Raw genomic sequence first — 21,252 nt, 5'->3', positions numbered from 1 at the left:
TGCATGGATTTAGATAATTCCATATAATTTGGTTATTAAAATTTGCATATTTAATTAGCATGCTTTTAATCCCTTAATTAATGTATATAATTGTCAAAGTTCAAGGAAAAGAAAAATACACAACAAATTGAAAATACAAGATGAAACACATGGTACATAAAGGTAAAACATTAGAAAAACAATTCCAGCATTAAATTTCGTTTGGCGTACTTTGTTACGTTTCAGTGACCTCAAGCATTAACTCGTCACCCCGTAACGGAAAAAAAAAAGCAAATTTTCAAATTATTTCTTGAAAAGAGTCTATATCCACTGAAACTCTTTTTGCAAATCAAGTTCATCAATTCCTACTAAATTCATGTACTTTTGGAGTGAGAATTTAATATCTTAATGAATTGTGATTAAATTAATTATGTCACTCAGTAACAGTTTTTGTTATGGAGTGACATTCCATTGAATTACACACAGATTTCAGTGCTTTCAGCTCAGTGTTCTTAAATATGTTGGGTGTTTTACAAATTGCTATTGAATGAGTCAAGTGGGTGAAATGGGAGGAGAGAGAGACTGTAACCTATGTACCCCAAAGAGGAATGACCCTTTCTGCCCCTCCCGTAGTTAGCGGGTGTACTCCTAAGCAAAATGTGCTAAAACGATATGCATCGTGAGCCGCCCACTCTCACCTGCACCGCCATCCTGAACGAGTGCACAAGAGTTTTCCATTCACTCAACGTCTTCGGGTTCAGTGGGTCGAAAGGAGCGTTCTCAAAAGGCTCCAACAAGGCCTTTACCTGGTCCTTTATCACACCGATGTGCTCGACCGTTCCGATAATCTCCTCCAGTTCTTGTCCGAAGATGCAGTGAAACTCCTGCGCAACCTTTGAGATGAAATGCGGATTTCAAATCTCGTTTAAAATTGAACACTCTCACTTTATTCATATGTTGAGCTGTTAGGATAGCTTAGGCCTTAGAGATAGGCACACTCCCTCTGAGCTGTCTAGCCTGGTTTTGAATCCCCGTGAGTATTAGCGCTGGAAGTATTAAACACTCCAGCGAAGCAAGTACTGTAATTAAATTAATTGATTTACTACATTGTAAAAAGAACTCGTTAATAGATGGAATGAACAGAACGATTGTTGAGGTATGGAAATCAATCGCCACGAGAAGCAAGCACAAGTTCATGGTTCGGTGTTAACCCTTCATCTTGCTCCAACGAAGGGCAAATGCCTGAAACATCAGCTTCTTCCTGCTCCCCATTACAGTTAGCATCTTGCACATAGACTCTAGGCCTTCATGAGCAACGATTTAGTTAATATTCATTCTTACTGTTAATTAAATACACCCCATTATTGCCAAGCTAGTTATTGTACACCACTCCTTTACTATTCCATCCCCAAGCGCTGCATGACATCATCGCCGGGCACCGGAGGGGGCCCGGCAATGAAGCGCGCCGAAAGGGAGTACTCAGTTTTCACTCCGGTTGTTTTCTTTCTTGTTTTTCCGGGCAATATCTCAGCCATCCTTTGAGCTACGAAGCTGAAATGTGGGCACAATAGTGCTTTGGCAAAAGGTAATTTATTATTTTTTGATTAATAAATTAATTGATTAGTTGTTTAATTATTATCAATTTATTAATGACTTATTTATTTACTTTCTCATCTTGACAATATCACACTATCGCAGGTGCCTTTTGAGCTGGGAAGCGAATATTTGGACATGACAATGACCAAGTGATTTGGCTGTGAAGAGTACTTTTGATTTATTGATTAATCAATTAATTATTTAATTAATTATCCAATTAATTACTTTTCTAAAAGTTGCACATTCACATGAAACGGTGGTGCTTTAGGTATGAAATTAGCCAAATTGATTAATAAATTAATTATTTTACGATTATTATTTATTACTAGCCGAAACCCGTGGAACATCCACGGAAGGGAGGATGTGGTGTATGGATAGAGTGTACCATTATGGATGGCATAGGGGATTTGCTTGTCCGAGTAAGAGTTAGGAAGAAAGATGAGAATGAAGAGTGCATATATGAACAACGATCGCCGACACCGGCACAAATGCATGCTCTGGATTGTCCACTCAGTGGACGGCTTGCTTTCGCCTTCGCCTGTCCAATCAGCGGACGGCTTGCTTCGCCTTCGCCCAGCAGACGCCAATATGATGGCGTCGTATCGGCAGTTAATCGGATGCTTTTGGGCCCCAACGTCGGCTAATTCAGATTTTTCGAGTATGGCTGTACGTGATAAACAAAGAGGGCGGTTCGTAGATCGTAAATCCATTAGTGCCATGGGCATCGGGTCACTGGGTGCGGCGTAAAAGGGATAACAAAGTCGAGTCCTTACGCTATTATTATATAGATAATTAGGCAATTAATCAATGAATTATTGTGCACCCTCCCAATACTGTCTCTATGTGCTGCACGGTGACATCGCTAGGTGCCAAATGTGCCCCGGCGATGCTGTGCGCTGGAGGATATGTTATTTATTTATTTGGCATGGGGGCTTTGGCTGGAGGATATGTTATTACTTGCAAAATCGAAGATTTTTCAAGTATATTGGTCGGTTGCATTTTAGTCAGGTTCACTATGTCAATAAATTATATTTCGTTCAAAATCATGGTAGATTAGCAAACGTATACATTTTTGGAAAGGTTATAGCATAAGGAAACTAAAAATCAATGTTTACATTTGGAGAGATACCTGTATGGTGGTCATTTTAGATTTTTAAAATGGCCACTGTAAAATACATATTTTGTTCTATTTCTGCCTCTAATTACCCTAAAAACTTTTAAAAATATACTAAACCTATATTTTCAGGGACAAGGAATCCAATGAAAGTATCAAATTAGTGCTATGGGGAATGGTAAGACACGAATCAAAGGTTTTGAATTGCAAAATACTGTCTTTATATTCGCGATAAGTTGCATAATCAAATACATGTTATCATTTTGTACAGGCAGTTAATAACATCAAAATGTGTCACAATAATTCATATCACCAAATATACACAGGCAGTCAGCAAAATCATATATACACATGCAGTCAGTATAACCTCACATCTACACAGGCAGTCAATGACAAAATATACACAGGCAGTCAATGGCATCAAACATACACGATTACAGAATATGCCATTTAGAGTTCGTCATCACTGTCCTGTGTGTCGTATCCGACAATATAGTCCGCATCGTTTTCACAGTCCGTTCCACACAAGCAAAGGTCGGTCAAATTGATTGGCAAATCGAATTGGTCGAATGGTCGATCGAATCGAATTCGATGAATCGAATCGATCGAATTGGTCGAATGGTCGAATTGGTCGAATGGAATTGGTCGATTGGTCGAATCGAATTGGTCGGAATTGGCAAATGTAAACATTGATTTTCAGATTTTCCATGTAATAACGTTTCCAAAAATGTATAGGTTTGCTAATCTACCATGATTTTGAACGAAAAAACATAGTGAACCTGACTATTTGTGGTTCTGTCTGTCTGTCTGTCTTTGTCTGTCTGTTTGTTTGTTTGTCACCGGCCTACAGGTCACAATTTTCAACCGATCTTCACGAAACTTCACCAAATGGTAGAGTTGGTCAAAAGCAAGAAGCCTATTGTTTTTGGGGTCAAAAGGTCAACATAGGCCTAAGGTCACCAACTTTGCCAAATTTCTAAAATCCTCAATTTTCATCCAATTGACTTGAAATTTGAAGAGGACTTGCATATCTGGTCACTGAATTCAACCACCAAGTATATTTGAGGTCAACATAGGCCAAAAGGTCAACATCGGCCAAATTTCTAAAATCCTCAATTTTCATCCGATTGACTTGAAATTTGAAGAGGACTTGCATATCTGGTCACTGAATTCAACCACCAAGTATATTTGAGGTCAACATAGGCCAAAAGGTCAACATTGGCCAAATTTCTAAAATCCTAAATTTTCATCCGATTGACTTGAAATTTGAAGAGGACTTGCATATCTGGTCACTGAATTCAACCACCAAGTATATGAGGTCAACATAGGCCAAAAGGTCAACATAGGCCAAAAGGTCAACATAGGCCAAATTTCTAAAATCCTCAATTTTCATCCAATTGACTTGAAATTTGAAGATGACTTGCATATCTGGTCACTGAATTCAACCACAAATTATATTTTAGGTGAACATATGCCAAAAGGTCAACATAGGCCGAATTTCTAAAATCACCAATTTTCATTTGATTGCCTTGAAATTCTAAGAGGATTTACATACATGGTCACTGAATTCAACCACCAACTATTTTTGAGGTCAACTTAGGCCAAAAGGTCAACATAGGCCAAGTTTTTAAAAATCCTCAATTTTCATCCGATTGACTTAAAAATTTAACAGCATTTGCACATTGAGTCACTAAATAGGGAAACTAACTATTTTTGAGGTAAAAAGGTCAAAGGTCAACTCAAGATCAACCTTACAAAATCATCATTTTTCATCTGAAAAATCGTCACTTTTCTTCCTGTTGACCCGAGCTTTGATCAAGATTGTCAATTTTAATCTTGATGAAATGGACAATTTGCTGTATCAATGGAATTTTTTTTCTTGGGGAGGGGGGGGGGGGGGAGTGGATTTTGCAAGTATCGTGTTCCGCATGACGTCTTCTTGTTTATTTATTTGGCATGGGGGCTTTGGCTGGAGGATATGTTATTTATTTGTTTGGCATGGAGGCTTTGGCTGGAGGATATGTTATTTTGTACTTTGAATGTGCTGTATCTGTACTTGTCTCATTTGCAGTCATATGGAAGTTAAAAACTATAATTCTATTTTACATTCTTTAACTGACATATTCAGTATAAATATTGTTTATCCAAGTAAAATAACAACTGCAGCAAATTAAAAAATTAATGACATGTACACAATAGGCAAAATATGCACAGCAGTCTCTGTGTACAGGTAACACTTCCGGTGCTTGTGAAAAGGCATTCAATTATTGTCTTAGCAACTAAACCACACTGGAAAGTCTTCAGATGTTCTGAGAAACCTGCAAAATCTCATGCAGGTCTTCACAGATATTGGTCACGTGATCGGTGCACTCAAACAACTTCTTGGTGTCAAAGTCCCAGCGCCGGACCTGCCCAGATGCCTCGATCCTCGCTCGCACTTCGAAGTACGATACCTTCCAAAGCCGCATCACCTGCTGCACCTGTTTCACCTTGTTCCTCGCCACATCTCCATCATCTCTGCGCAAACAATGCAACGAGGACAACATAGTGGGTCTCGCAACAATTCGATTTTTAATAGCCAAGAGAATTGCAGTTTCATCGACGGGTGCATGAATATACAGCCCGACTAAAATGATATGGCAGGTAAACACGAGAACAAACAAATATGTAAGCAAGTGGTAAATGCTTTTCTACCAAAACAGTACGTTTGGAGAGACTGCTCATTAAATCTTTTTTACCTTCAGTGTCCAAATCATTTTGCATATCTCCTCCATTGTTGATGGAACTATTATCATCTTCTCATGGTCATTATGTATGGTCAAGATGGTCACAGGTGTAGTTTTTGCGAACAAGTTGCAATTAGTCTTTTAAACGTTCATTTCTCAACTGCCAGAACACCAAGAAGCAAGTACATGGCTGACATACTAACATTCATGTTCACGTCAAATGAAGGTTGTAAAGTCTTATGTTACGTAATGAAATGTAATCATTTATACCATAACCAACGAGACACCATCTGACTACCAATAACCTTACCTGAATAGTGTAGACATGTCCATGGCATGCCTGGCACTCTCACACACTTGCCAGGCAATGCGCTCCATCAATTCCTCCATGTGCTCATCACGTTTGTAATGCATCGAGATGTTCCACACCAGATGTAGACCTTCCAACAACCGTGGCAATGTCTCAGCAATTGCTCCAAAGTGTCTCCCTCGAGCAAGTTTCTGTGCAACATTATTTAATTTTTTTAAATGTACACCAAAAGCTTAATTGCTTTGAAGCAGAATGTTACCCTGATGTCAAAGTGGATTCATAAAGAGGATGTATGGGCATGATCTATATGGGGGAAAGTTGCTTTGCCAGAACTAAAGAACAGCCCCGATGTTGAGACGAAGACATTATTTCAGTAATTACATTTTGAGAAGATATATAAGCTAAGGTAATGTGTTGACCGAAGTCTGAGGTGACCCCAAGGGTTCTCTTTCACTGGCTCCAAAGCTTCTCTTTCACTGGTTCTAGGCTTCTCTTCCACTGGTTCTAGGCTTCTTTTTCACTGGTTCTAGGCTTCTCTTTCACTGGTTCTCGGCTTCTCTTTCACTGGTTCTAGGCTTCTCTTTCACTGGTTCTAGGCTTCTCTTTCACTTGTTCTAGGCTTCTCTTTCACTGGTTCTACCACGAAAGTATGGGGGACAGGCCACCACTATCACCAGTTCAGCTGTTATTGATGGTACTCATTTTGTCGACATCGAAAGCATGACTAACCAAGTCGACCCGTTTGGTGTTATTTGGGCCTGGCTGGGGTTTGAACTTAGGATACATTACATACAGTCATGTGAAAAAGTAAGTACACCCCATGTAAAGTTTTGACTTTTTCAACATATTTCAACATACAGCTATTTCATCTTCATTTAAACAATATTGATAGATAAAGGTGATATAATATAACAAATATCATGAAACATTTACATTTTGTAGTCCATTGTATAATTTAAATAAACATAAATGCAAATTTCGCATGTGGAAAAAGTAAGTACACCCTTGGCTCGAATAGGTGGTATTGCCCCCTTTGGCAGAAACAACCTCAAGTAGGCATTTCTTATAACTGTCTACCGGTCTCTGACATCAACTGGGAGAAATTTTTGCCCACTCCTCCATGCAGAATTCTTTCAGCTGTGCGATGTTTGAGGGGTTTCTTGCATGCACAGCTCAGTTCAAATCCCCCCACAACATCTCGATGGGATTTAGATCCGGGCTTTGACTTGGCCATTCCAGAACCCTCCATTTCTTTCATTTCAGCCATTCCTTGGTGGATTTACTGGTATGTTTAGGGTCATTGTCATGTTGCAAGGTCCACCTTCGGTTGAGCTTCAACTCTCCGACAGATGGCCTCGCATTATCCTCAAGCACCCTCTGGTACAATGAAGAATTCATAGTGGATTCTATGATGGTGAGCTGCCCAGGCCCTGATGCAGCAAAGCTGCCCCAAACCATAATATTTCCACCACCATGCTTTACAGTTGGTATCAGGTTCTTGTGGTCAAATGCTGTCTTTGGTTTTCGCCAAACATGTCTTCTGGTACTGTGGCCAAATAGCTCTACCTTTGACTCATCTGTCCAGAGCACATTGTATCAGAAGTGCTGGTCTTTGCCTTGGTGTTCATTGACAAACTTTAGTCTTGCCCTGATGTTCTTTCTGGACAGCAAAGGTTTCCTCCTGGCACACCTCCCATGTAGATCAAATTTGTGCAGCCTCTTTCTAATGGTAGACTCATGCACTTTGACATCAACAGTGGCAAGAGCTACCTGTAGGTCCCGTGATGACATTCTGGGGTTCTTAGAGACTTATTTCAGCATCTTGCGGTCTGCTCTCGGGCTGAACTTGCTGGCGCGGCCTGGCCTGAACAAGTTGGCAGTTGTTTGGAATCTTCTCCACTTGTAGATGATCTTCCGGACAGTCGAATGATTGATTTCAAATTGTTTGGAGATCTTTTTAAATCCCTCCCCAGACTCATAGGCATCAGAGAGCTCTTTTGATCTCGGCATGGTGATGCCGCACACTTCAACAACAAAGAGCAAACCAAACTAAATGTCTGAGGTTTAAATAAGACAGGTTCCTCCAAGATCCTTTCCAACGATGTTCTAATCCTTTGCACCTGAGCTGGTGCACCTGATTCTAATTTTAGGTATTTGAAGGAGTGATACATGTTGGGCTGTACTTACTTTTTCCACATGCGGAATTTGCATTTATGTTTATTTAAATTATACAATGGACTACAAAATGTCAATGTTTCATGATATTCGTTATATTATATCACCTTTATCTCCCAATATTGTTGAAATGAAGATCAAATAGCTGTATGTTGAAATATGTTGAAAAAGTCAAAACTTTACATGGGGTGTACTTACTTTCTCACATGACTATACATACATTCTGCAACATTAGGCTACATTTACACAAAATATTAGGTTCTTAACAGATATCGTTTTTAATGGTATGGGAATTATTTCGTGTTCTCGAAGAACCAAAATATTCAGGTCTCTGAAAAATATTCAGAGATTATGTAATATTGAGGTCAATGTTTCAAGTGTTGGAGGAATACAGAAGGATTTTGTTGTTGTTTTTTTGCCTTAAAGTGTCGGTCTAGTGTTGATAGGAGATGGAAGTTGTCGGTCGCATCTTCTCTTGCTGCTTCCAATTGCACAGTTACCACTTCAAAGCCTTGCAGACATTCGGGGTCGAGTTGAGCAGCGATCCTCGCGATGTGTTTCACTCGACGTTCCTGCAGCTGCTCCACCAATGTTCTCAACACCATGCTGCGCTCTCGCCATAATTCCATCAATTCCAGCGGTCCTGCACCCTTCAATGAGGCGTCACAGACAGCAAGTCCCACAAGAGTTCTCCATGTACGACACACAGGGTATTTGGCACATTCCGCATGGACCTCATGGTAATAATGTTTTTGTTACGAGAATCTGCGGCCTGGAGCTACCGCGATTATGGTCCATAAGTTATATACAGGAAGCCACTGTCAACTATGGGATGAATGAAAATTAAATTCTAGCCGTGTAAACAAATATTCAGCTGTAAACAATGAACAAATATTGTATCGGAAAACATGGATCGATAAATGGATCATGGATCGATAAAACAAAAAGGGATCGATAAATAGATTGATGGATGGAAGAATAAATAAATAACTGGACAGCTCCACTATTGAATAGTTAAACAAATAGAGGAACAGATGGATGGGTAGATGAAGGAGTAAATGAATAGTTAAAACCATGCATGGCTTGAATATATATAGATGACAAAATAGACGGAGGAATGGATCTGGATAAATAAATAAATAGTGGCTAATTGAATGGATAAAAAGAGGTAAATGAATGGACTAATGGATACATAGACCAGTAATTGAATAGACAACCAGATGGATGAATGGATGGATTATGGATAGATGAGTAATTGAATAGATAAAGTGATGGATGGATTATGGATAGATGAGTAATTGAATAGATAAAGTGATGGATGGATTATGGATAGATGAGTAATTGAATAGATAAAGTGATGGATCAATGGATGGATTATGGATAGATGAGTAGTTGAATAGATAAAGTGATGGATGGATTATGGAAAGATGAGTAAATGAATAGATAAACTGATGGATGAATGGATGGATTATGGATAGATGAGTCGTTGAATAGATAAAGTGATGGATCAATGGATGGATTATGGATAGATGAGTAGTTGAATAGATAAAGTGATGGATGGATTATGGAAAGATGAGTAAATGAATAGATAAACTGATGGATGAATGGATGGATTATGGATAGATGAGTCGTTGAATAGATAAAGTGATGGATCAATGGATGGATTATGGATAGATGAGTAGTTGAATAGATAAAGTGATGGATCAATGGATGGATTATGGATAGATGAGTAGTTGAATAGATAAAGTGATGGATGAATGGATGGATTATGGATAGATGAGTAGTTGAATAGATAAACTGATGGATGAATGGATGGATTATGGATAGATGAGTTGTTGAATAGATAAAGTGCTGGATCAATGGATGGATTATGGATAGATGAGTAGTTGAATAGATAAAGTGATGGATCAATGGATGGATTATGGATAGATGAGTAGTTGAATAGATAAAGTGATGGATCAATGGATGGATTATGGATAGATGAGTAGTTGAATAGATAAAGTGATGGATGAATGGATGGATTATGGATAGATGAGTAAATGAATAGATAAACTGATAGATGAATGGATGGATTATGGATAGATGAGTAGTTGAATAGATAAAGTGATGGATGAATGGATGGATTATGGATAGATGAGTAGTTGAATAGATAAAGTGATGGATCAATGGATGGATTATGGATAGATGAGTAGTTGAATAGATAAAGTGATGGATCAATGGATGGATTATGGATAGATGAGTAGTTGAATAGATAAAGTGATGGATGAATGGATGGATTATGGATAGATGAGTAGTTGAATAGATAAACTGATGGATGAATGGATGGATTATGGATAGATGAGTAGTTGAATAGATAAAGTGATGGATCAATGGATGGATTATGGATAGATGAGTAGTTGAATAGATAAAGTGATGGATCAATGGATGGATTATGGATAGATGAGTAAATGAATAGATAAACTGATGGATGAATGGATGGATTATGGATAGATGAGTAGTTGAATAGATAAAGTGATGGATCAATGGATGGATTATGGATAGATGAGTAGTTGAATATATAAAGTGATGGATCAATGGATGGATTATGGATAGATGAGTAGTTGAATAGATAAAGTGATGGATCAATGGATGGATTATGGATAGATGAGTAGTTGAATAGATAAAGTGAGAGATTAATGGATGGATTATGGATAGATGAGTAGTTGAATAGATAAAGTGATGGATCAATGGATGGATTATGGATAGATGAGTAGTTGAATAGATAAAGTGATGGATCAATGGATGGATTATGGATAGATGAGTAATTGAATAGATAAAGTGATGGATGGATTATGGAAAGATGAGTAATTGAAAAGATAAACTGACAGATGAATGGATGGATTATGGATGGATGAGTAGTTGCATAGATAAAGTGATAGATGGATTATGGAAAGATGAGTAAATGAATAGATAAACTGATGGATGAATGGATGGATTATGGATAGATGAGTAGTTGAATAGATAAAGTGATGGATCAATGGATGGATTATGGATAGATGAGTAGTTGAATAGATAAAGTGATAGATGAATGGATGGATTATGGATAGATGAGTAGTTGAATAGATAAAGTGATAGATGAATGGATGGATTATGGATAGATGAGTAATGAATAGATAAACTGATAGATGAATGGATGGATTATGGATAGATGAGTAATTGAACAGATAAAGTGACAGATGAATGGATGGATTATGGATAGATGAGTAAATGAATAGATAAACTGATAGATGAATGGATGGATTATGGATAGATGAGTAAATGAATAGATAAACGGATATATGAATGGATGGATTATGGATAGATGAGTAGTTGAACAGATAAACTGATAGATGAATGGATGGATTATGGATAGCTGAGTAAATGAATAGATAAACTGATGGATGAATGGATGGATTATGGATAGATGAGTAGTTGAATAGATAAAATGATGGATCAATGGATGGATTATGGATAGATGAGTAGTTGAATAGATAAAGTGAGAGATGAATGGATGGATTATGGATAGATGAGTAAATGAATAGATAAACTGATAGATGAATGGATGGATTATGGATAGATGAGTAAATGAATAGATAAACTGATGGATGAATGGATGGATTATGGATAGGTGAGTAATTGAACAGATAAAGTGATAGATGAATGGATGGATTATGGATAGATGAGTAAATGAATAGATAAACTGATAGATGAATGGATGGATTATGGATAGATGAGTAAATGAATAGATAAACTGATAGATGAATGGATGGATTATGGATAGATGAGTAATTGAACAGATAAAGTGACAGATGAATGGATGGATTATGGATAGATGAGTAAATGAATAGATAAACTGATAGATGAATGGATGGATTATGGATAGATGAGTAAATGAATAGATAAACTGATAGATGAATGGATGGATTATGGATAGATGAGTAGTTGAACAGATAAACTGATAGATGAATGGATGGATTATGGATAGCTGAGTAAATGAATAGATAAACTGATGGATGAATGGATGGATTATGGATAGATGAGTAGTTGAATAGATAAAGTGATGGATCAATGGATGGATTATGGATAGATGAGTAGTTGAATAGATAAAGTGATAGATGAATGGATGGATTATGGATAGATGAGTAGTTGAATAGATAAAGTGATGGATCAATGGATGGATTATGGATAGATGAGTAGTTGAATAGATAAAGTGATGGATCAATGGATGGATTATGGATAGATGAGTAGTTGAATAGATAAAGTGATGGATGAATGGATGGATTATGGATAGATGAGTAGTTGAATAGATAAACTGATGGATGAATGGATGGATTATGGATAGATGAGTTGTTGAATAGATAAAGTGCTGGATCAATGGATGGATTATGGATAGATGAGTAGTTGAATAGATAAAGTGATGGATCAATGGATGGATTATGGATAGATGAGTAGTTGAATAGATAAAGTGATGGATCAATGGATGGATTATGGATAGATGAGTAGTTGAATAGATAAAGTGATGGATGAATGGATGGATTATGGATAGATGAGTAAATGAATAGATAAACTGATAGATGAATGGATGGATTATGGATAGATGAGTAGTTGAATAGATAAAGTGATGGATGAATGGATGGATTATGGATAGATGAGTAGTTGAATAGATAAAGTGATGGATCAATGGATGGATTATGGATAGATGAGTAGTTGAATAGATAAAGTGATGGATCAATGGATGGATTATGGATAGATGAGTAGTTGAATAGATAAAGTGATGGATGAATGGATGGATTATGGATAGATGAGTAGTTGAATAGATAAACTGATGGATGAATGGATGGATTATGGATAGATGAGTAGTTGAATAGATAAAGTGATGGATCAATGGATGGATTATGGATAGATGAGTAGTTGAATAGATAAAGTGATGGATCAATGGATGGATTATGGATAGATGAGTAAATGAATAGATAAACTGATGGATGAATGGATGGATTATGGATAGATGAGTAGTTGAATAGATAAAGTGATGGATCAATGGATGGATTATGGATAGATGAGTAGTTGAATATATAAAGTGATGGATCAATGGATGGATTATGGATAGATGAGTAGTTGAATAGATAAAGTGATGGATCAATGGATGGATTATGGATAGATGAGTAGTTGAATAGATAAAGTGATGGATCAATGGATGGATTATGGATAGATGAGTAATTGAATCGATAAAGTGATGGATGGATTATGGAAAGATGAGTAATTGAAAAGATAAACTGACAGATGAATGGATGGATTATGGATGGATGAGTAGTTGCATAGATAAAGTGATAGATGGATTATGGAAAGATGAGTAAATGAATAGATAAACTGATGGATGAATGGATGGATTATGGATAGATGAGTAGTTGAATAGATAAAGTGATGGATCAATGGATGGATTATGGATAGATGAGTAGTTGAATAGATAAAGTGATAGCTGAATGGATGGATTATGGATAGATGAGTAGTTGAATAGATAAAGTGATAGATGAATGGATGGATTATGGATAGATGAGTAATGAATAGATAAACTGATAGATGAATGGATGGATTATGGATAGATGAGTAATTGAACAGATAAAGTGACAGATGAATGGATGGATTATGGATAGATGAGTAAATGAATAGATAAACTGATAGATGAATGGATGGATTATGGATAGATGAGTAAATGAATAGATAAACTGATATATGAATGGATGGATTATGGATAGATGAGTAGTTGAACAGATAAACTGATAGATGAATGGATGGATTATGGATAGCTGAGTAAATGAATAGATAAACTGATGGATGAATGGATGGATTATGGATAGATGAGTAGTTGAATAGATAAAATGATGGATCAATGGATGGATTATGGATAGATGAGTAGTTGAATAGATAAAGTGATAGATGAATGGATGGATTATGGATAGATGAGTAAATGAATAGATAAACTGATAGATGAATGGATGGATTATGGATAGATGAGTAAATGAATAGATAAACTGATGGATGAATGGATGGATTATGGATAGATGAGTAATTGAACAGATAAAGTGATAGATGAATGGATGGATTATGGATAGATGAGTAAATGAATAGATAAACTGATAGATGAATGGATGGATTATGGATAGATGAGTAAATGAATAGATAAACTGATAGATGAATGGATGGATTATGGATAGATGAGTAATTGAACAGATAAAGTGACAGATGAATGGATGGATTATGGATAGATGAATAAATGAATAGATAAACTGATAGATGAATGGATGGATTATGGATAGATGAGTAAATGAATAGATAAACTGATAGATGAATGGATGGATTATGGATAGATGAGTAGTTGAACAGATAAACTGATAGATGAATGGATGGATTATGGATAGCTGAGTAAATGAATAGATAAACTGATGGATGAATGGATGGATTATGGATAGATGAGTAGTTGAATAGATAAAGTGATGGATCAATGGATGGATTATGGATAGATGAGTAGTTGAATAGATAAAGTGATAGATGAATGGATGGATTATGGATAGATGAGTAGTTGAATAGATAAAGTGATAGATGAATGGATGGATTATGGATAGATGAGTAAATGAATAGATAAACTGATAGATGAATGGATGGATTATGGATAGATGAGTAAATGAATAGATAAACTGATAGATGAATGGATGGATTATGGATAGATGAGTAAATGAATAGATAAACTGATGGATGAATGGATGGATTATGGATAGATGAGTAATTGAACAGATAAAGTGATAGATGAATGGATGGATTATGGATAGATGAGTAAATGAATAGATAAACTGATAGATGAATGGATGGATTATGGATAGATGAGTAAATGAATAGATAAACTGATGGATGAATGGATGGATTATGGATAGATGAGTAGTTGAATAGATAGTGATGGATCAATGGATGGATTATGGATAGATGAGTAAATGAATAGATAAACTGATAGATGAATGGATGGATTATGGATAGATGAGTAGTTGAATAGATAAAGTGATGGATCAATGGATGGATTATGGATAGATGAGTAATTGAACCGATAAAGTGATAGATGAATGGATGGATTATGGATAGATGAGTAATTGAATAGATAAACTGATGGATGATTGTGGACAGACAGAAGTCTAATTGAATAGATTGATTTATTGATCGATGAAGAGAGTATGATATCATTGACAACTTTTTCACAATCCCATTGTTTCTCGGTTTCAACGTTGGAGTTAAGATTACGAGCGGAATATTATCGTTGAGAATATGTGAGATTGTGATGGATCTGGAAGTCTTCAGCAGTGCTTTGTCCACAACTAACCTGAGCTTGTTTGCAGAGTTGGGTCTCCAGGGTATTTGTGATCAATCTCCTCCATTCCAGCATGACCCGCTTTACCTCTTGTTGGATGTTTTCGTCACTTGGAAGTTGATCATCATCCCAGTTTATATCCACATTTGGTAATTCCAGGTGCACATCTCCTGTTTGTGTGCAGACAAATCCGTTTATAGGATTAGTGAAGCGACAGCTTTTTTTTTTTTTTTTTTTTTTTGTATACTGAATCGAGGCTCGAGAATACAGCAAATGGTAACGTAGTTGACTGCTGATTCCAGAAATCAGATAGAAACAAACTATGCCGATCTTATAAGCATGATCAGTTCAAAGATGATCTTTCTTCTTGTAGTAATGGTGACAACTTTAAATGTAACTCGAAAACATCTGAAAATGCAAAGCCCACCCGCCTCTGTTTGTATTCATAAATCTTCTTCTTCCAACATGACGTGACGCCAAACATGACGAGAACAGTTTTAATAATACAAAATGAAAATTGACGAATTTATGCAGCTTTGACCTTTGAACTTTGATCTTTTACCTAATTTTTATTTTTTAATACAGAATCGAGGCTCATGCAGGAGCTAACGCAATGAACAAGAAAAGATACACAGACACATAAAACATACAATGAAGGGACATAAAACATACATTGAAGGTGTTTATCTTTCATAAATTAGTCGTTTGTTTGCTGCTTCGCGAGCGAGGCCTTGCAGCCTCAGGCTTCCCCCGTCGAAGGTTAGGTTGGGGGCTTGCTTCGCTGTTTTGCTAGGTTTTTTGATTTTCCCTTCTCCCCCAAACTTCACCAAACATCTACTCTTTGTCTAACGTTGTAACCCCCTCCCCCCCCAACCCCCCCCAAAAAAAAAACAAAAAAAAACTTATTTCCCTTTCTCCTCATGTGCTTTTGTTCCATTGTGCGCCTCTGTCCATGTGCGCTGTCCCGCCCCACCCCCATTATCCCCTTGCCTTCCACCTTCTGCCCTGTTCAAGTGACTCGTGGTGTCCCTCTCGGCTCCCTCTCCCCATTGGTATTTTTGTGAATATAAGATTGTTCTTCACGGTTCTGTTTAAATATGTTTAAACTTTCCCCTTCAGTGTTTTATTCAGTGGTTTATTACAACACGCTGTTTTTCTTCCTATTTAAAAGGCTCCTTTCAATTTCCTCTTCAACTCATTCCATTTCAAAAAAATATTCAATCTCTTATAATTCTTTCTCGCTACATGCTCTAAATTCTCATTCATTCCACCTCTCCTCCATCGTTCTTAAATGGATCGCGAACTTGAAAATCACAACAAACCCAATTTGTTACAAATGTTCATCTTTCATTAATCATCCACTTTCTAAACGTCCCCCTTGCCCCTCCCCTCCAAATCTCCCCCCTTGCCCCATCCCTCCAAATCTCCCCCCTTGCCCCTCCCCTCCTAAACTCCCCCTTGCCCCTCCCCTCCAAATCTTCTCCTTGCCCCTCCCCTCCAAATCTCCTCCCTTGCCCCTCCCCTCCTGATCTCCCCCCTTGCCCCTCTCCTCCTAAACTCCACCCTTGCCCTTCCCCTCCTAAACTCCCCCCTTGCCCCTCCCATTCAAAACTCCCCCCCAACCCCTCCCCTTCAAATTTACCCCCCAACCATCCCTCCCAAATTCTCCCTTCTCCCACCTCCTTCTCAAAGCTGCCTCCTCCCCACTTCGTCTCCCTTCTATCTCATACCTCCACCTCCCCCAACGTTCGACCTTCCTCTGCCCCCCCTCAAACAACCCCTCACTGTGCCTCATCCCATCACCATCAAACCTTTCATTCTCCTCATCCTTCCCTGTCTTGTCACTCTTCTGTAATCTCTGCCACACTATCAACTGCTCTTCCTACCTCCCCCTCTCATCCTTCATCTGACCCTACCCCTCCCCTCTCCTGTCCTGCACCCAATGCTCCCCCTCTCTCCTCATTAACGGTATGGACCTCAAACATCCGGGACCTTCGCTCAAACCTGATTGATCTCTCCATTCAGGTTGCTTCTGACAATCCAGACTTGATCTGCTTAACAGAAACTTCCCTCCTTCAAGATGTCTCTGATTACTTAATATCTCTTCCTGGTTACTCCCTCCTCCGGTATGATAGACCTGAGCCTCGTCCTGGTGGTGGGGTGGCTATCTTTATCAAAACTCTCTTCCTCACTCTCCTTGCACTGCCCTCTCTCCACCCCACCCCCAGGAGTACCTCTGGCTATGGCTTCCTCTCCGCTCACACCTTTTGTTCATATGTGTTCTGTACCATCCTCCAAACAGTGATGACTCAATTTACATTTCGCTGTCGGACAACATGGACCAACTTCTATCAACTCATCCCAACTCTCTCTTCCTCATATGTGGCGACTTCAACTGTCATCATGCCAGCTGGCTGGGTGTGGGTTCATCTCTCACCAGCCATGGCACCTCAGCAAAGGACTTCTGCGACTCATTGGGACTGACAAAATCTGTCAATTTCCCGACCCGGATCTCAGTCAATGGAGTATCTTCTCTTCTGGACTTGGTTATGACTAACTTCACTGCAAATGTCTGCTGCTCTTCTTCTGCTCCAATCGGTTCTTCTGATCATGTGCTTCTTAAAGTGGACATCTCTCTGGCCATTCTCAGAGAGCCTCCTCAGCTCCGACGAGTCTGGCATTTCACTCAGGCTGACTGGCACCGTCTGCAAGCAGCCATCAATCATCTGGACTGGTCTACCATCTATACTGCCTCTGACATAAATTCTTCCTGGGAATTCTTCCAAAGCAAACTGCTCTCTCTCATGCTCACATTTATACCATCTCGTCTTCAGTTGTCTTACCCTTCCTCCCGTCCATGGTACACTAAATCTTGTGGTGAGGCAGTTGCCCTGAAACAACTTGCCTTTGCCTCTTGGAAGGCAAATCCAACTGAAGGCAATCTCAGTTCCTTCCACCAAGCTCGGAACAAGTGTGTGTCTACCCTCAGGAGTGCCAGGAAGCACTATCTCTCCACACTCAAGATTGAACTCTCAAACCTGTCTCCTTCCTCCAAATCCTGGTGGCATCTGGTCAAATCCGTTTCTGGTGTTTGTTCCCCCTCCATCCCCTCCCTTACCTCAAATGGCTACACAGTTGACACCGCACGTGACAAAGCCGAATGCCTCAACTCTGTGTTTGCCTCAAAATATTGTGTCCCAAACCCATCCCTCTCTGTTCCCACCTTTCCCAGTCGAACCCAACTGCTCCTGGACTCTGTCCTCTCCTGACAAGGTGGAGAAGTTTCTGTCAAACCTCGACTCTGATTCTGCAACTGGACCAGACGGCATCAGCCCACGGGTCCTAAAATCCTGCTCTGCCGCTCTATCTCACCCTCTCTTTGTTCCTTTCACCCTCTCTTTTGCTCAAGGTCATCTGCCAGCATCTTGGAAATCGTCTAACATTACCGCTTTACACAAAGAAGGTGCAAAAACAGATCCTTGCAACTACAGACCAATCAGCCTGCTTCCAATTATCAGCAAAGTCATGGAATCCATCATTGCTTTGGATATCAAATCCTTCCTCTTCTCCAATGGCTTTATCTCTGATCATCAATTTTGATTCAGACCAGGTCATTCTACTCTGGACATGTTGCTTCTGCTGTCTCAACAATGGATGGAGGTCCTCAATGCCAAACAGGAAATAAGAGCTGTCTCACTTGACATATCACGTGCATTCGATATGGTCTGGCACCCAGCTCTGCTCACCAAACTCTCCTCCTATGGTATCCATGGAAATCTCCACTCATGGCTTGCGGACTTCCTCTCTGGTCGAAGGCAACTTGTGGCCCTGAATGGATTTCTCTCATCTCCCCTTCCTGTTCTGGCTGTAGTTCCCCAAGGTAGTGTTCTCGGCCCTGTGCTATTTCTGGTCTTCATCAATGATCTCTCCGACTCTCTGGAAAATCCTCTCTATCTCTTTGCTGATGACTCCACTATCTGCCGCTCCATTCCTCATCCCTCAGATCGGCAGTCTGCAGCCTCCTCACTCTCTGCAGACCTGGAAAAAATCACAGACTGGTCAAACAAGTGGAACATGTATTTCAATCCTGACAAATCGCACACTCTTACAATGTCTCTCCAAAAGGCCCAACTGGAAAACCCTCCCATCTACTTTCTCAACAATCCTCTCCAAGAAGTTCTGTTGCTCAAGCTTTTGGGTCTCACCATCTGCCATGATCTTCTCTTGGGAAAACCACATTTCCAAGCTGGCCTCCAAAGCCAGTCGCCGACGGGGCATCCTCCGTCGTGCGAAGTCCTTCCTTGGCACACCTGAGCTCCTCACCACATACAAGGCTTTCATCCGCAGCTCAATGGAATACTGTTCCCACCTCTGGGCTGGTGCTCCTGCCTCACACCTAGCTCGGCTTCACGCTGTTGCAACCAAAGCTTTCAGAATCATTGGAATCTCCTGCGATGAAGTTAACTCCGAGGGCCTTTCACTCACTCACCGCAGGCAGGTTGGTGGTCTTTGTCTTCTACCGACTCCTCTCCGGCCTTGCTCCCCCAGCTCTCTCTGTGCTTTGTCCCCCCAATATTCCTTCAGGTCGCACAAGAACTGCCTGCAACCCTCTTATGGTTAAACTGCCAAAATCTAGGCTCTCTGCTCACCTTCACTCTTTCATTCCCCTTTTCTCCCACCTCTGAAACAAACTCCCCCACTCCCTTCAATCCCACACCTCCCTCCAGGTCTTTAAAACAGCTGCTCACCACCATCTCTTATCTTCCCACATCCAAAACCTTGATCTTTTCTACCCCATCTAATTCACCCCAGATACTTCTTTTTTTTTTTTTTTTTTGAAATTCCAACTTCTTTCCTGGAAGTCCTTGCAGTATTCATATGTTTTATACCTCTCCCACCTCCCCCAAAGCCCTCCCCCTCCCACATTTCTCCCATTGTCCCTGCTCTCAAATGTTGTGTTTGTGTCCTTCCCCCTCTCTCCCCATTTTGTCTGCCGCTCCCCTTATTTTTTGTGTTTTGTGTGTCGGTTTGACTTTTTGTGTGATTAATGTTAGCTCTTTCACGAGCCTCGATCTTGTATTCAAAAAAAGAAAAAGAAAAAAAAGGGAGCAGGAGACAATAGGTGGAGAGAGGGAAGTACACAAACACAACAACAGAAGAGAACAGGGACATCGATATATCTGTGGAATGGGGTGGGCTGACAGAGGAGGTGGGAGGTGTACACGGTATAAAGCAAATGAACACTTCTCGGAATTTCAGGAAGGATGTTGTGGATTTAAAGAGGCAGATTTGGGGTGTTTTAACGGGGGTAGAAAAGATCAAGGTTTTGAATGGGGGAAGATAAGAGATGGTGGTGAACAGCTGTTTTAAAGACCTGGAGGGAGGAGAAGGATTGAAGGGAGTGCGGGAGTTTGTTCCAGAGGCGGGAGAAAAGGGGAATGAAGGAGGGGTGGTGAGCAGAGACGGAAGCCTCTCCTCAGTGAAAAACACATGAAAGCCCGTTTGGAGTTTGCAAAAAAGCACCTAAAGGACTCTCAGACTGCGAGAAACAAGATTCTGTGGTCTGATGAAACCAAGATTGAACTGTTTGGCTTCCGTCTGGCCACTCTGCCATAAATCCCAGATCGGTGGAGTGTTGCAGTGATGGTTGTCCTTCTGGAAGTTTCTCCCATCTCCACACAATTTCTCTGGAGTTGAGCCAGAGTGACCATCGGGTTCTTGGTCACCTCTATTACCAAGGCCCTTCTCCCCCGATTGCTCAGTTTGGCCGGGTGGCCATCTCTAGGAAGAGTCCTGGTTGTTCCAAACTTCTTCCATTTAAGAATTATGGAGGCCACTGTGCTCTTGGGAACTTTCAATGCCGCAGAAATTTTATTGTCGGCTTCTCCAGATCTGTGCCTCGACACAATCCTGTCTCTGAGCTCTGCAGGCAGTTCCTTCGACCTCATGGCTTGGTTTTTGCTCTGATATGCATTGTCACCCG

At 39.6% G+C, this 21,252-nt stretch overlaps 1 protein-coding gene across 1 annotated transcript in view; it reads right to left on the bottom strand.

Moving 5' to 3' along the window:
• The window catches only part of DNAH10 (dynein axonemal heavy chain 10), a 313,006-nt gene that overhangs the window by 224,189 nt on the left and 67,565 nt on the right, over window positions 1–21,252 (bottom strand). Inside the window, exons 5-7 of the mRNA XM_078767939.1 lie at window positions 5,726–5,916; window positions 5,008–5,206; window positions 678–872 (exon numbers count right to left, since the gene is read on the bottom strand). Of these exons, the coding sequence (XP_078624065.1) occupies window positions 678–872; window positions 5,008–5,206; window positions 5,726–5,916 (585 nt within the window). The remainder of the gene's footprint in view (window positions 1–677; window positions 873–5,007; window positions 5,207–5,725; window positions 5,917–21,252) is intronic.

The sequence above is a fragment of the Myxine glutinosa genome, chromosome 14, assembly GCF_964187855.1.
Source record: "Myxine glutinosa chromosome 14, kmMyxGlut1.1, whole genome shotgun sequence".
Lineage (NCBI taxonomy): Eukaryota > Metazoa > Chordata > Myxini > Myxiniformes > Myxinidae > Myxine > Myxine glutinosa.
The sequence above is the reverse complement of the archived record's forward strand: the minus strand, read 5'-3'. Positions and strand labels throughout refer to the sequence as shown.